Raw genomic sequence first — 13541 nt, 5'->3', positions numbered from 1 at the left:
CGAGGGCCCTCAGCGCCGGCCGGAGGAGCAGGACTCTCCTCGGCCCCGCCCCCGAGCGGGCCCCGCCCCAGTGGGCCCCGCCCCGCCGCCAGCCCCGCCCCCAGGCCCGAGTGGGCGGGGCCACAGCCTGGCCTGGGCGGCTGGGCGGACGCTGGCGGGGTCCTAGCGCCCACGCGAGCTCAGTCTCCAGGGCCACACCTGCCCTCTCGCCGGCTCCCAGCCACCCGCGGCCAGCGGTCCCACAAGAGCTCGCGGCGCCGCCTCCCGGGCCCCGCCCGCCATGAGGGGCGCGCACCCCCTGGTTCTTTTCTCCCTGGCTGCCCTTTGCGGGCGCGGTGAGTCCTCCTCGGGGAGGGAGGGAGGGCTCCGGGTCCTGAGCCCGCCGGACGGGCCACAGGTGGGAGGGGTGTGGCCAAGGTTGTCCTGGCCGGGCTGGGGCGGGTCTGCTGGGTTGGGGTGCAGGCCTGTCCTCTCGGAGCCAGTGCCCTCGGGGGGCAAGTCGGGCACCGGCTCCGCGTCCGTCCGCAGGCAGCTCGCTCAGCCCAGCGCGAAGGGAGGCGGTGGACGCGCGCTCCGGGTCCCGCAGGTTCCTCCGCGCGAGGTGCGGACGCGGGGAGCAGGCCCGACGCTGAGCCCTGATGGGAGGGGGCTGCCCCAACCAGCCAGTCCTGGGATGTGCGCCGTTTGGGGTGGATCTCCTGGGAAACACCACCGCCTCTGGTCACCCACCCTGGGGCGGGCCTGGACGGCCACCTCGGCCGAGGGCCACTCAGGAACCTGCAGACTGACATCCAGGAGGGACGCCCAATCAGCCCTTCCAGGCAGAGTCCAGCTGTGGTGAGGATTGCCGTCTCCAGGCCTCAGTTTCCCCACCTGAGCACAGAGGACCCTGTCAGCTCCTACCCTCCGGCCCAAGCCTGTCCTCTGAGTCCTGGTCAGCCCGAGAACCAGGGTTATACCCGCCTGGGACAGAGACACGCTGCAGGGGCGCTGGAGGTAGGAAAGAGGAGCGCAGCTCTCACCGAAGACAGGGACTGCGCCCAGTATGGGTCCTGGCTCCATGGCCACCTGCCGGTGACCCCGTGCCATTCCCTTCCCCTCTGTGGGCCTCAGTTTCCCCTCTGTTCTATGGGGGTGAAATGCCTGGCCTGCAGATGTGGGGACTCAGATGTGTGAGTCAGCTGCAGTGTTTCTTAAGCAAGGTCCCGGATCAGAATCACCCAGCACAGATTCCTGGGCCCCGCCTTAGGCTTACAGGTCAGAGTCTCTGGAAATGGAGCCTGGGAACTGCATTTATATAGCATCCCGGTGATGTCTTACACATGACCGGAGAAGCTACTGATCATAAAGTTTAGCTTTTTGTAACAGGTATAAACCCCCAACTTTTTTTTAAAATTCATAGCTGCCTTTTAATAGATACAGATCTCCTGTTATCAGCCTCAGTAAAGGACCCCCACCCCTGCCCCAAGCTGAAAATCACTGCCTTTTGGGTGCCCACTTGCCAAAAACATTCTGTAAACTCCCTTCTGTAGTTTCATTCCAAACTAGAGATTATCTTTCCATTCTTCCAACATAGGTCTTCAGACCGGCTATGCTTTTTTAAACTGTACCCACGCTCGCATAGGTTAGGATTCCAGCCCTGGGCTTCTTGGATTGTTAACCCCCTTCTGCTGGGGAGCCGTGTTTACAGAGAAGGCCTGCCCTGGACATTGGCCGGTCGGCCCACTCCCCATCAGAATCATTGGGTCGTGACTGACCCCTGGTGGCCGGCTCTCCGTTTCAGCGTCAGCCCCAGGGCTGAGATGCAGGCTGCGCCCAGAAGCTTCTGCCCATTCTGGGCCGCCCTGTCATCTTGGGGTGAGGGGTCTGGCAAGCCTCATGCACACAAAGCAGCAGATTGGAAAGTCTAAAGGTCTGTTGTTCTAGACTCTTCTGGGGGTTGGGAGTGCATTCCAGCCTACAGCAGCCCTGCTGCTCATCACCACCTCAACCCCCACGCTCAAATACAAGTCCAAGTAAAGGCATGCAAACACACACTGGGCTCAACCCCATAGCCTCTGCGGGACCGGCCTCCTTACGGGAAATTAGCAGGGCAGGGGGAAAAAGGTCCAGGGGCCGGGGATGGCCTGGGTCTGAAAGAGGATCCTGGACCTGGCTTTGCCTCTGACTTGCTAGGGGTCCTGGAGTAAGTGCCTCCCCTCTTTGGTCTCAGTTTCCCCAGCTGAGGTTTTTTGGAGACTCTAATTCAGGAGCGCATAGCTCGTCCTCAAATGGGGGAGGGTCCCTTGGGACCAGCTAAATGCCTGAGAGGCAGGACAGGCCCAAAGGTGGACAACCTGAGCATCCCAGGTGAGCTCAGATCTGGAAGCGTGCAGAGCAGCCATAGCCTCTCAGGAACTCACGTGGGCCACCCTCCTGGGGCTGCAGAGATGTGGGATCTAGCCTTCCCCAGGACTGAGGGACTGGAGCCAGGAACTGTAGATTCAGACCCCAGAGCTGCCCCACACATGCCAGATGGGCTTGGACAAGTCATACCTCTTTTTCTAAAATGACTGGTCAGCCGAAATATATATACTAAAGAGGGGCAGTGGGAGGGATCCAGCTGTAGCCTGGGGCTGCAGACTGGCTTCCAGGGCATTTCATCAGCTGGCCTCTGGGAGGGGGTTCAGGGCTTGAGAGGCAGGGCTCAGAATCTAGGCCAAGCACCAGAGGACCCGTCTGGACAGCCTGAGGCAGTATGGGGGAGGGATGGAAGTGCGGGTGCTCTGGGAGCATCTTTCACAGGGCACTAAACGTGGCATCTGCTCCATACAGGCAGTAAGTCGGAAAGTGCATGTAGCAGGCAGGGTGACCGCCGTTCCCATGCCTGGTGTTCACCCACCTAGGAATCGGCCTCACAGTTGCTCAGTGGGAGCAACTCACACTAGGGCCCCTGGTCCCACCCGGAGGGAGGAGTTTGGTAAGACCAGTGAGCTGGCAGCCCCTCCAGGTATCCCCACCTCCTCAGCCTCCCTTACGACCTATCCTCTCGCACTTGCTCTCCGACCCCTATACTATTTTTCTGCACACTCCCATCTCTTTCCCCACTCCTGGGCTGTCCTACTCAGGGGTCCCTAACCCTTCTCTGAGTGTCCCTCTTTCCAAGGTGCCCCTCCCCCCAAAGCCCAGGCAGGGCTGGAGGACCCACTGAGAGACTCGGAAGGTAGTATAGACAGAACCAAGCGGCCAGCTGAAGACACAGGTTTTGGACTAGAAGTCCAGAGCGTGGGGTGTCACTCACTGCTAGAGGAGCGAGAGGAGGGAGAGTTGGGACGTGAGAGGACCACTGACATCTGTCCAGGATATTTCATTAGAAGTCCCCGAGGAGGGACAGGCCTGCCAGCACCTTAGCTCTGCAGTGGGTCCTGAGGACCCCTGTGCTCCCTGGCCCTCGAAGCATTCCCCTTCACTCCCATCGGCTGCAGGGGGTGTCACTGGCAGGCGGCCAGCAGGTCTGACTGTGTGTTTTCCCAGGGGACTGCCGCGTGGCCAACGCCGAGGAGAGGCTCATGGATGACCTTCTGAACAAAACCCGCTACAACAAGCTGATCCGCCCGGCCGCCAGCTCCTCACAGCTCATCTCCATCAAGCTGCAGCTCTCCCTGGCCCAGCTTATCAGCGTGGTCGGTGCAGGGGGTAGGGGCCGGGGGGTGGGGGGCTTTCAGCGCCCTGGCCACGTCTTGGTGAAAGGGGTAGCCGTTCAGTGTGCAGGCCTGGGAGTTGGGTGATTTAGCTTTTACTCTGGCATTGCCTGGAGTTGTGCACAAAGTCCCAGACTCTCCATGTGATCATTTCCATGTGAATAAATTAAGGGTAAAGGGGAATGAGGGACAAGGTTGAGGCACAAGAGAACTTTCTGGATGATTGAAATATTCTACACTTGAAAGGACGTAGGTTACGTGGGTAACACATTTGTTAAAACTGATCAAACTGTGCACTGGAGATCTGTGCATTTCAGTGTATGGAAATTATACCTCAAGTTTAAAATATTTTTTAAAAGACGAATGAAGGTTTTCCACATTCAGTGTTGCAGAGTAGCTTGTTGCAGATGCATCTTTCCACAAGACAAGTAGAAAAGATGCCCCCTCCTCCGGAATAAAAAAAAAAAGTTTGAAGGTCTTAGAGAGCTCACCCAGGACTTGAGGGACCAGGTTCCAGGAGGTGACCCGGATGGTTCATGGTGCTCTTCCCCACATTTGTGGGTTGGTAAAGAGGGACAGGGCTAAGGAGCTGAGCACAGAGAGGTGGCTAAGAAGCTGGGAGGCCTAGCTGAATGCTTGGCACTCCCACGGCGCTGGGGTGGCACCTATTGGAGTCTGAGCTTCACTAAGGAGATGGGGCCTTGTTGGAGACCTTGAAAGGACCACCCCTAAGAGTAAATAAAAAATAGACCAGGCATCCCAGCCGGTGTGTCTCAGAGATGGAGCATTGACCTACGATACAGGAGATAGCTATTCGATTCCGTCAGGGCACATGCCCGGGGTTATGGGCTCGATCCCCAGTAGGGGGTGTGCAGGAGGCAGCTGATCAATGACTCTCATTGTTGATATTTCTATCTCTCTCCCTCTCTCTGAAATCAATAAAGACATATTTTAAAAATATATATAGAGAGAAAGACCAGCCCTTGCAGAAACTAAATCTGCTCTGAACCAGCTCAGTCACTAGCTTGAGGTAATCTGCCCCTCCTCTAACTGCCTGCCTTAAAGCAAATGACAGCACTCCCTGGAGACAGACACATTCACACACAAATAACATTTCAGTCACTCACAGACCACATATATGAAAGTGCTCCCATTAGATTATAATGGAGTTAAAACATTCCAGTCGCTTAGTACATCGTAGCCATCAGGCCATATCGTAACGTATTACAGTTGCTTACATAGTACAGTGATGCGATCGACAGAGGTGTAGCCTAGGAGCAACCGCCTCCACCACATAGCCCAGGTGTGTGTAAGTGACTCTGTGATGGTCTCACAATGATGAAATTGCCTAACGATGTATTTCTCAGAAAGTACCCCTATTGGTAAATGACGCCTGACTACAAAGTCAGATAAAAATTGGTTAGGCTCCCAGTAAGTTAAGACAAAATAAGAAAAGACCAAGAGAAAAGGAAAGACAATAGAAAAAGGCATACAGATCATTTAGTCAGACAGACTTTTAAAAAACTACCATTAAGGTGGTAAATTTGGTTATATGAATTTTATCACTATTAAAAATAAACAAATAATAAATATATTTTCTAAAAAAAAAATAGCCACTAATACGTTCAAGAAAATGATAGTGAGGGAGACCTTAAAGCGCGTCATAGGTTGGATTTAATAGCAGACTGGTCATAGCAGAAGAGAAGGGTAAGGAACTGGAAGAGAGGCCAATAGAAAACATCGATACAAATGATAGAAAAGGGGTGGAAAATAGATACAGTTACATGGTACCTGTCTGGGGTGCGACTCCCTAAGTAGGCAATGCCATGGAGGACTGGGTTTGGGTGAAGAACCTGAGTTTTGTCTCAGACTCCCTGGGTGTGAAATACCTTCAAGCCACCCAAGAGACTGGGTACGTAGTTGGCCATTTGACCCCAGAGCTCAGAGCCTTCTGAGTGATAACTCAGGTCTGTTTGTGAGGGCTCCTCCCATCTGGTGAACTGACAGCCCCTCTCCCTCTCCAGAATGAACGAGAACAGATCATGACAACCAATGTCTGGCTGAAACAGGTAAGTGCCCTGAGGGTCCCCAGCCCAGGAGGCCTTTCCTCCAAAGCTACCCATTGGTGGTGATGGGCCTACAAGTGACAGGGCCTTGCCTGTCTGCTCAGGAATGGACCGACTACCGCCTGGCCTGGAACAGCTCCCGCTACGAGGGCGTGAAGATCCTGAGGATCCCTGCAAAGCGCATCTGGCTGCCGGACATCGTGCTTTACAACAAGTGAGTGGTGGGGTGGGTGGAGGCGGTGAGGGCCAGGTCAGGACACTAGGGCCAGCCTCTGGGGTCCTCCAGGCCTGAGCCCAGCCCCGAGTCCAGCCCCGAGTCCCATCTGTGCTCCACCCCAACTTCCTGGTCGTCACGCTGGAAGAGGAATTAGAGATGAGCAGAGCCAGTGCCCTTATGGGGAACTGGAGGCCCAGAGACACATGCAGGCACAGCTGGGACCAGGACTAGCACCCTGACCCCAAGACCAGTGCTCTTTCTGACCCTCCGTTGCTTGGTCAGTGTTGGGTGTTGGTAATAGCACTGACTTAGCTACCATGTGTTATTATCTTAGGTGTGTGGAGGGAGCTAAAGAGACTCTCTCCAGGTTATAGTTACACCAGCAAAAGCATGAAATGATTATGAGTGTGTGGTCTAAGGACAGCAGACCTGAGTTCAAATGTTCTGCTTACCAGTTTTCTGATCTTGAAGAAGTCATTTAACTTCTCTGAGCCTCGGTTTTCCCACATGTACAATGGGGACAATAAGCCTTCCTGCGGTTGCCAAGTAAAGCAGGCTCCCCAGTGCAGGCACAGGGGCAGGAGGTGCCCAGTGAGAATCATCCCACAGGGTCTTTGGTGAGTTCTAACAGTAGGCCTGGCCTTTTGTCTGTGGGTTTCACCCTGCTCTCCTCCGGGCCCTGCCCCCACTCCAGTGCCGATGGGACCTACGAGGTGTCTCTCTACACCAACGCGGTGGTGCGGGCCAATGGCAGCGTCATGTGGCTACCCCCGGCCATCTGCAAGAGCGCCTGCAAGATTGAGGTGAAGCATTTCCCCTTTGATCAGCAGAACTGCAGCCTCAAGTTCCGCTCCTGGACCTACGACCACACAGAGATCGACATGGTCCTCAAGTCACCCACTGCCAGCATGGATGACTTTACCCCCAGTGGAGAATGGGACATCATGGCCCTCCCGGGGCGGAGGACGGTGAACCCACAGGACCCCAGCTACGTGGACGTGACGTACGACTTCATCATCAAGCGCAAGCCGCTCTTCTACACCATCAACATCATAATTCCCTGCGTGCTCATCACCTCGCTGGCCGTCCTTGTCTTCTACCTGCCATCCGACTGCGGCGAGAAGATGACGCTGTGCATCTCTGTGCTGCTGGCGCTCACCGTCTTCCTGCTGCTCATCTCCAAGATCGTGCCACCCACCTCCCTGGATGTGCCACTCATCGGCAAGTACCTCATGTTCACCATGGTGCTTGTCACCTTCTCCATCGTCACCAGCGTGTGCGTGCTCAACGTGCACCACCGCTCACCCAGCACCCACACCATGGCGCCCTGGGTCCAGCGCTGCTTCCTACACCAGCTGCCCACCTTCCTCTTCATGAAGCGGCCTGACAGCAACCCTGTAAGGGCCCCACAGCCCAGCCAGTCCGAGGCCACCGCTGCCACCACCGTGGCCAAGGGCCCTGCCAGCTCCTCCAATCTCTATGGGAGCTCCATGTACTTTATGAATTCTGCCTCTGCAGCTCCCAAGTCTCCCGCAGGCTCCGACTTGGTGGGGATCCCCAGGGATTTCCGGCTGAGATCTTCTGGGAGGTTCCAGCAGGACGTGCAGGAGGCTTTGGACGGCGTCAGCTTCATCGCCCAGCACATGAAGAGTGACGATCAGGACCAGAGCGTAAGTTGCTAGCCCAGCCCCCGCCAGCTGTCCGTGGATGCAGCTCAGACAGCGCAGCCAGCTCCCCAGTGCCCACAGTTCATTCCTGTTGGACCAGGGCTCGCAAACCCTTTGTTGAACTAAGGAATCCAAAAGGGAGCTGAGTTCTATTATAGCTTCACGCATCGGGGGAGAGGAAGGAAGGACCAGAGATCCTTTTTGTGTCTTGGGTTCCCCAATAGCAGATGCTAAGATGAGGACCTGGGCAAAGGCGGTTTATGTGAGAAGGGATCTCAGGGCACAGTGAGGAAGGAGGGACAGTGACATGGGAGGAGACGAAAGCAACATGGGTATTGATGAGCAGGATACTGCCGTGGGCATGGGGGGGGGGTCAGCCCAGTCAAAGGCCTTCTGCGGATGCATGGAAACGAGCCCCAAATCCCTCCTTAGGAGGGAGGCAGGTATTTGCCCCTCAGCTCCCATCCCTTGTGAGTGACACTTTCTGGTTTTAGCAGCTGGCTGTGCAGCAAGCACCCTGGGTGCTGGAGATCCCCCCGGGGCAGAGAAGGAAGAGATGCAGGCACCCAAGGTGGAAATGACGTCTGCAGTCTTTAGGGACACAAGTGGCCAGGGCACTGCGGGCAACTGTTCCCACCTTTGTCAAGCTTGCCAAGAAGCCATGCAAACATTATGGCTCCTAGGAGTACAGAAACATCAATTTAAAAATTACTGCTACCAGGGTAATAAATGATCAAGTAGGGTAACTCCAGTTATAGATTTTTAAAGAGACATTATGTTTACTCTCATGGGACAAAGTGATGCACACTAGAGGGTAGATGTCTCCACAGAATCCTCCCAACAAATAAAGTTTCAAAGGACAGTTCTGTAACTGCACACAGAACATGACGGTAACAGTTAGACATGTTCGCATACATTTCCACAGGCAGAACAGTGTCACAGTCCTGGTAATGTTCACATTTCAACAGCTTATCAGAGCAGATCCTTTGGGCAGGTGTTGACCTCACAGCACACAGCTGCACGGGGAAAGGGGGGCATCTCCTCCTTACCTTTCTGCAGTTTCTTTCCAGCAGACCCGTCCTCAAGGGAAAGCGCTGGGAGTCCATTAGTTAGCACGCAGAGAAAGGAGCAGGCTGGAAAAGCTCCAGAATTACACTGTGAAAAAAGAAGATGACTGGTAACAAATGGAATGTAGGACTGAAGCTCTTCAGAGTGGGGTCCCGGCAGCCCGGGAGCTGGTTAGAAAAGCAGCCTCTTGGGCCCCACCCCAACCTGCTGGCTCAAAGTCTGCATTTCGCCAGGTCCCCAGGGGATTCCTAGGCCCATCAGACTTTGCTTTGTAAAAGGTTACTTTGATCGTGCTTTCTTTCATTTAAAACCATTCAGCAGCTCAGCATCACCGAATTCATTGGCTCCCAAATTGTTACTACGTAGTCTGGGGCCCTGCTGGCTAAATGAGAACCACTCTGGCAATTTTTCAAAATACAGCTTTGGGCCACCAGGACTAGGCCAGGGTCTCTGGGACACGTATAGGAGTCACATTTCTAACCAGATCCCAGTGATCCCTGTGCACGTGCAGGTTGAGAAGCTTTGGGCTCCTGTAGCCCTGCCTGAGCTGGCATCCACCCTGAGCTCTCTCTCCTAACGGGCTCACCGCCCCCTTGGCACTCACAGGCCTCCTGGTTTCTAAGTCAATTAATTGAAAGTCTCTTTAGGGAAGAACCCAGGCAGGACCCACTGTTGTTTTAACTGCCAGTGTTCACTGAGCTCCAGCCACACATTAGGTCTCTGCCAGGACCTGACGTGCATCACTGCTAACCCTCCCAGGAGCCCTGTGAAGTGGCATTTACTCAAACCCTTGCTGTACAATGGGAAAGCTAGGCTCAGAGATGCTCAGTAACTTGCTCAGGGTCACACAACTGGCACAGAGCAGACCCTAGCTCTGTCTCCAGAGCTTGCCCTTCACTGAGCACATGATGGATTTGGTTGTTTGCGTTTCTCGCATCCAGCTGGAAAAAGATGTTTTCTCCCCTTCTGGAACATGTCCACCCCTAAGCCAGCCCGGGCTGTACTTACAATCCTCATCATTTTCACCATCCTTGGTGATTAGCTGGTCACTATAAATAGCACAAAATATATACAAAACAAAAAGGCACACGCAGACCACAAAAAAAGTCATCTGAAATTAGGGCTGTCAAAAAGAGACCCCAGAATGCTGAGGAGAGCTCTCATGAAGAGCCACGCAGACAGCTATGTGGTGCCTGCTGGTCTCGGGGACTGGGTATTTGGGGCTGGATAACACAGGATTATCCAGGGTAGACACACACTGATGATGGGGCCCTGACAAACTGGGTCACTGATGTCAGCAAGCCCACTGCTATCTGAACTTCCAGCTCCGGAGCCTCTGCTGAGCTCTGGTCTGGCCACGCTCCACCAGGGAAAGGAGGCAGGGGGACTCAGATGGGCCAGGGTGTGAACACAGGCATGGGGAGGAAGGCCAGGATGCCGGGTCTTTCTGGGGGTGTCTCCCCCAGCAAAGGAGACAGGCACATTTCTGGAGGCCAGCCAAGTGCCTGCCAACCCCACACCCGGCTCTGAGAGAGAGAGACACTCAGATGATGCAGTAGAGGAGGCTGAGTCTTAATTACAGGAACTAACAGGTACTGCTGTTACCAGAATTGAGCAAACTAAACAGCACTATTTCCAGGTGTCCTGCAATCCCCAGTGCCCACCCCCACTCAGCAAGGGGGTCCCAAATCTAACTGTGGGTGGAGCCAGCTCAGAAGGCTTAGAGTGATAATAAGAGAAAGGCCTGGGATCCTCAGGCCTCGTCCCCTTATTCAAACTCAGGGTTAGTTTTCAGTCACATTCCTAACCTGCACAGCCTGAGTTCCCAGTGACTGCAATGCCACAGGGGCAGGTAGGGGTTCACCAGTGACCTGAGAGACACAGATGTGCCCAGCTGGGGGACCAGCCTCACACTCAGAACATGCCACTCCAAGTTCTGAGTAGCGTGGGGTCCCTCAAGATAGTGCGGACCCAAGTTGGGGATCAGGGGAGAGCAGGGAGGACCCCAACACTTGCCCTCATGACCCGCCTCTGTCTGCCCACAGGTCGTGGAGGACTGGAAGTACGTGGCCATGGTGGTCGACCGACTGTTCCTGTGGGTGTTTGTGGTTGTGTGCATGCTGGGCACCGTGGGACTCTTCCTGCCTCCGCTCTTCCAGAACCACACACCTTCTGGGGGGCCCTAGGCTGCCCCGCATGTCCCAGGGCCCCCGATTGTGGGGTGGGGTGGTGTGAGCGGGCAAGTGGGCAGTGTCATGTTTCATTCTGGGTCACAGCTGCTGAGGCCCTAACAGAATATGACACCATCACCTGTCAACCCATCAAACAACCATGGCGTGGGAGGGGCAAGGATCGGGGCCTGGACTGTCCTCTCTGAGGCCTTGCAGGAACCCAGGAAAGCCCAGCTGGAGGGGCTTCAGGAAGCTTAGTTCTGGCCAGCCTTCCTTCCCTGCATCAGGATAAGGGCTGCCGTAAGAGCAGCACCCACCATGTGCCCGTCACCTTACTTTGCACCCTGTCTCCCTCCACTCCCCCTGTCTCCGAGGCTCACTGGCCTTCTTCAGTCCCTCACACACTTCAGGATCCTTTCCAGCTCTGAACCCGTGCATTTACAGTCCCTTCTAGCCAAGCCTTCCTCCCCCAGGAACTCCCAGCTCTTCCCTGGGCTGCATCATCCAGGACTCCAATCTACCCAGTGTTTCAATGTCACCTTCCTGAGAGGTCTTCCCCAGTCACCCACTCTAAAGCCTTCTCCCCCATGGCCATGGTACCCGACACCTCCCTTAAGTGCTCCTCAGTTCCTGGGGTTCTTATTTGCTGGCATGTTTATGGCCCACATCTACCCACCAGAGTGTGAGCTCCATGAGAGCAGGGACCTGGCCCTTCATGTTCCCTGCAGTATCCCCAGGGCCCAGGACAGAGCTCGACACAATAAATGTTTGTTGAATGAATGACTCCTATCCCTCCTTCAAGCCACTCCTGGTTTCCCCACATGAAAGTGATGGCCTTCTCCTCTTCTGCAGCCCAGGTCCCATTCTGCTTTACACCGTCGCCCGGTTCAGGTGTGTCTCCCTCACAGATGCTCTGACTGGCCCCGCCACATACTATCTTTTGCCCGGTATCTGACGCATAGTAGGCACTCAAAATATTTGTGGAATGGAGGACAACTATTTTAAAGTCATATTTTTAAAACTATAGTTTTATACAAAAAGTCTTCTCTTGGCCAGGAAAATACATTGTAGCACATGCATAGGTTTGTGTGATCATAACATATGAGATCCATTACCCAAAATAACTCCCTTGTGCTACTCCTTACGGCCCTGCCTCCCTCCATACCCAGCACCTGGCACCCACTCATCTTTCTCTGTCACTGTAATTTAGTCTATTCAAGATGCCACTTACATGGATCACACAGTATGCAACCTTTGGAGAGTAGTTTTGCTTTTTCACGTAACGCCTTTGAGAATCATCCAATAGTTTGTTCTTTTGTCTTGCTGAGCAGAATTCTGTCACATGGATGTTGAACACATTTAGGCTGTTACCAGTTTGGGGCAATTATAAATAGAGCTGCTATAGAAACAAAAGTTTTCCTTTCGCCTGGCTGGGCGTGGCTCAGCAGTTGAGCATCAACCTATGATCCAGGAGATCGCAGTTGGATTCCTGGTCAGGGCACATGCCTGGGTTGAGGGCTCGACCCTCGGGGGGGGGGGGGGCATGTAGGAAGCAGCCGATCAATGACTCTCTCATCATTGATGTTTCTCTCTCTCTCTCCCTCTCCCTTCCTCTCTCAAATCAATAAAGATATATTTAAAAACAAACAAACAAAAACAAAACAAAAGTTTTCATTTCTCCAGGTAAATACTCAGGAGTGTGATTATTATGGGGAGTGTATGTTTAACTTATGTGAGACTGTCAAACTGCTTTCTGGAGGGGCTATACCATCCTGCATTGCCACAAGCCAAGTAGGAGAGGTCCAGTTGCTCTGTGTCCTCGCCTGCACTTGGTATTGGCTGTACTTTTTACATTAGCCATCCCAGTGGATGTGAAGGGGTACATCATCCTGGTTCTAATTTGCTTTTCCCCAATGGCAAGTGATGTTGAACTCCTTTTCCTGTGATGGTTTTGCCTTCTATATATCCTCTTTGGTGAAGTATCTGTTTGAGTTTTTTGCTCATTTTCAAAATTGGGTTTTAGTTTTCTTATTGTCCAGTAAGACTTAAAAACAATTCTACTAAGGTGTACCTTACATATTTTAAAATCCACCCATGTTAAGTGTATGATTCAAGGAGTTTTAGTAAGTTCATCACCATAATCCAGTTCTGGAACATTTACATCACCCCAACAAGCCTGCTCACACTTATCTATTCTTACTTTTGGGTTTTCAGGAGTCTTTGTATTTTCTGGATACAAGTCCTCAGTAGGGTATAAGATTGGCAGTGTTTTCCAAAAGAAGGGCTTTTTGCCAGAAGAATGAGAATGTGCTAACTGGGGACCTGAGAGGGAGGCCCCAATTCTTACAAACATTTTCTTGATCCTGCAAAATGTCTCCTTTTGTCTGGTTTTAATTTGGGTAGGAGGCCCATTCTTGAAATAATAAAGGAGACTCACCTGTCCTGTGATGAAAGAACCCCAAGGAAGCGTGCAGGTGCCCCACCCCACCTGGTGGGTGGCCGGAGAGGCCAAGGGGGACCCCCCCGGGTGGCCTGGTCACTTCAGGTTCCTGAAGTCCCCAGAGGTGTAAATGGGGTGGGGTGCAGAAGAGGTGATGCAGGGGGCCAGTGGCTGGAAGCCAGTGCCCTCTCTGATGGGCCCATCTCGGTATCTCTGTTTTTGTTTTTTCTTT

The 13541-nt window shown here is 53.7% G+C and overlaps 1 protein-coding gene across 1 annotated transcript; it reads left to right on the top strand.

The window, feature by feature from the left end:
- The first annotated feature begins 254 nt into the window (after nucleotides 1-254).
- On the top strand, nucleotides 255-11002 carry CHRNB4 (cholinergic receptor nicotinic beta 4 subunit). The gene is made up of 6 exons (XM_016209578.2): nucleotides 255-335; nucleotides 3514-3662; nucleotides 5705-5749; nucleotides 5851-5960; nucleotides 6658-7633; nucleotides 10744-11002. Exons 1-6 carry the CDS (start codon nucleotides 281-283, stop codon nucleotides 10882-10884), a joined length of 1476 nt encoding a protein of 491 aa, XP_016065064.2. The 5' UTR covers nucleotides 255-280; the 3' UTR covers nucleotides 10885-11002.
- The last annotated feature ends 2539 nt before the right edge of the window (nucleotides 11003-13541 follow it).

Source organism: Miniopterus natalensis, chromosome 22 (genome assembly GCF_054644295.1).
Source record: "Miniopterus natalensis isolate mMinNat1 chromosome 22, mMinNat1.hap1, whole genome shotgun sequence".
In the NCBI taxonomy this organism is placed as follows: Eukaryota; Metazoa; Chordata; class Mammalia; order Chiroptera; family Miniopteridae; genus Miniopterus; species Miniopterus natalensis.
The sequence above is the reverse complement of the archived record's forward strand: the minus strand, read 5'-3'. Positions and strand labels throughout refer to the sequence as shown.

What these genes read in the sequence shown, in the direction of transcription:
- CHRNB4 (XM_016209578.2), top strand. Translation starts at nt 281, where the DNA reads ATGAGGGGCGCGCACCCCCTGGTTCTTTTCTCCCTGGCTGCCCTTTGC. An exon ending in GGCTGCCCTTTGCGGGCGCG is followed by an intron (nt 336 to 3,513) that starts GTGAGTCCTCCT and finishes GTGTTTTCCCAG; the next exon opens with GGGACTGCCGCGTGGCCAAC. An exon ending in CCAATGTCTGGCTGAAACAG is followed by an intron (nt 5,750 to 5,850) that starts GTAAGTGCCCTG and finishes CTGTCTGCTCAG; the next exon opens with GAATGGACCGACTACCGCCT.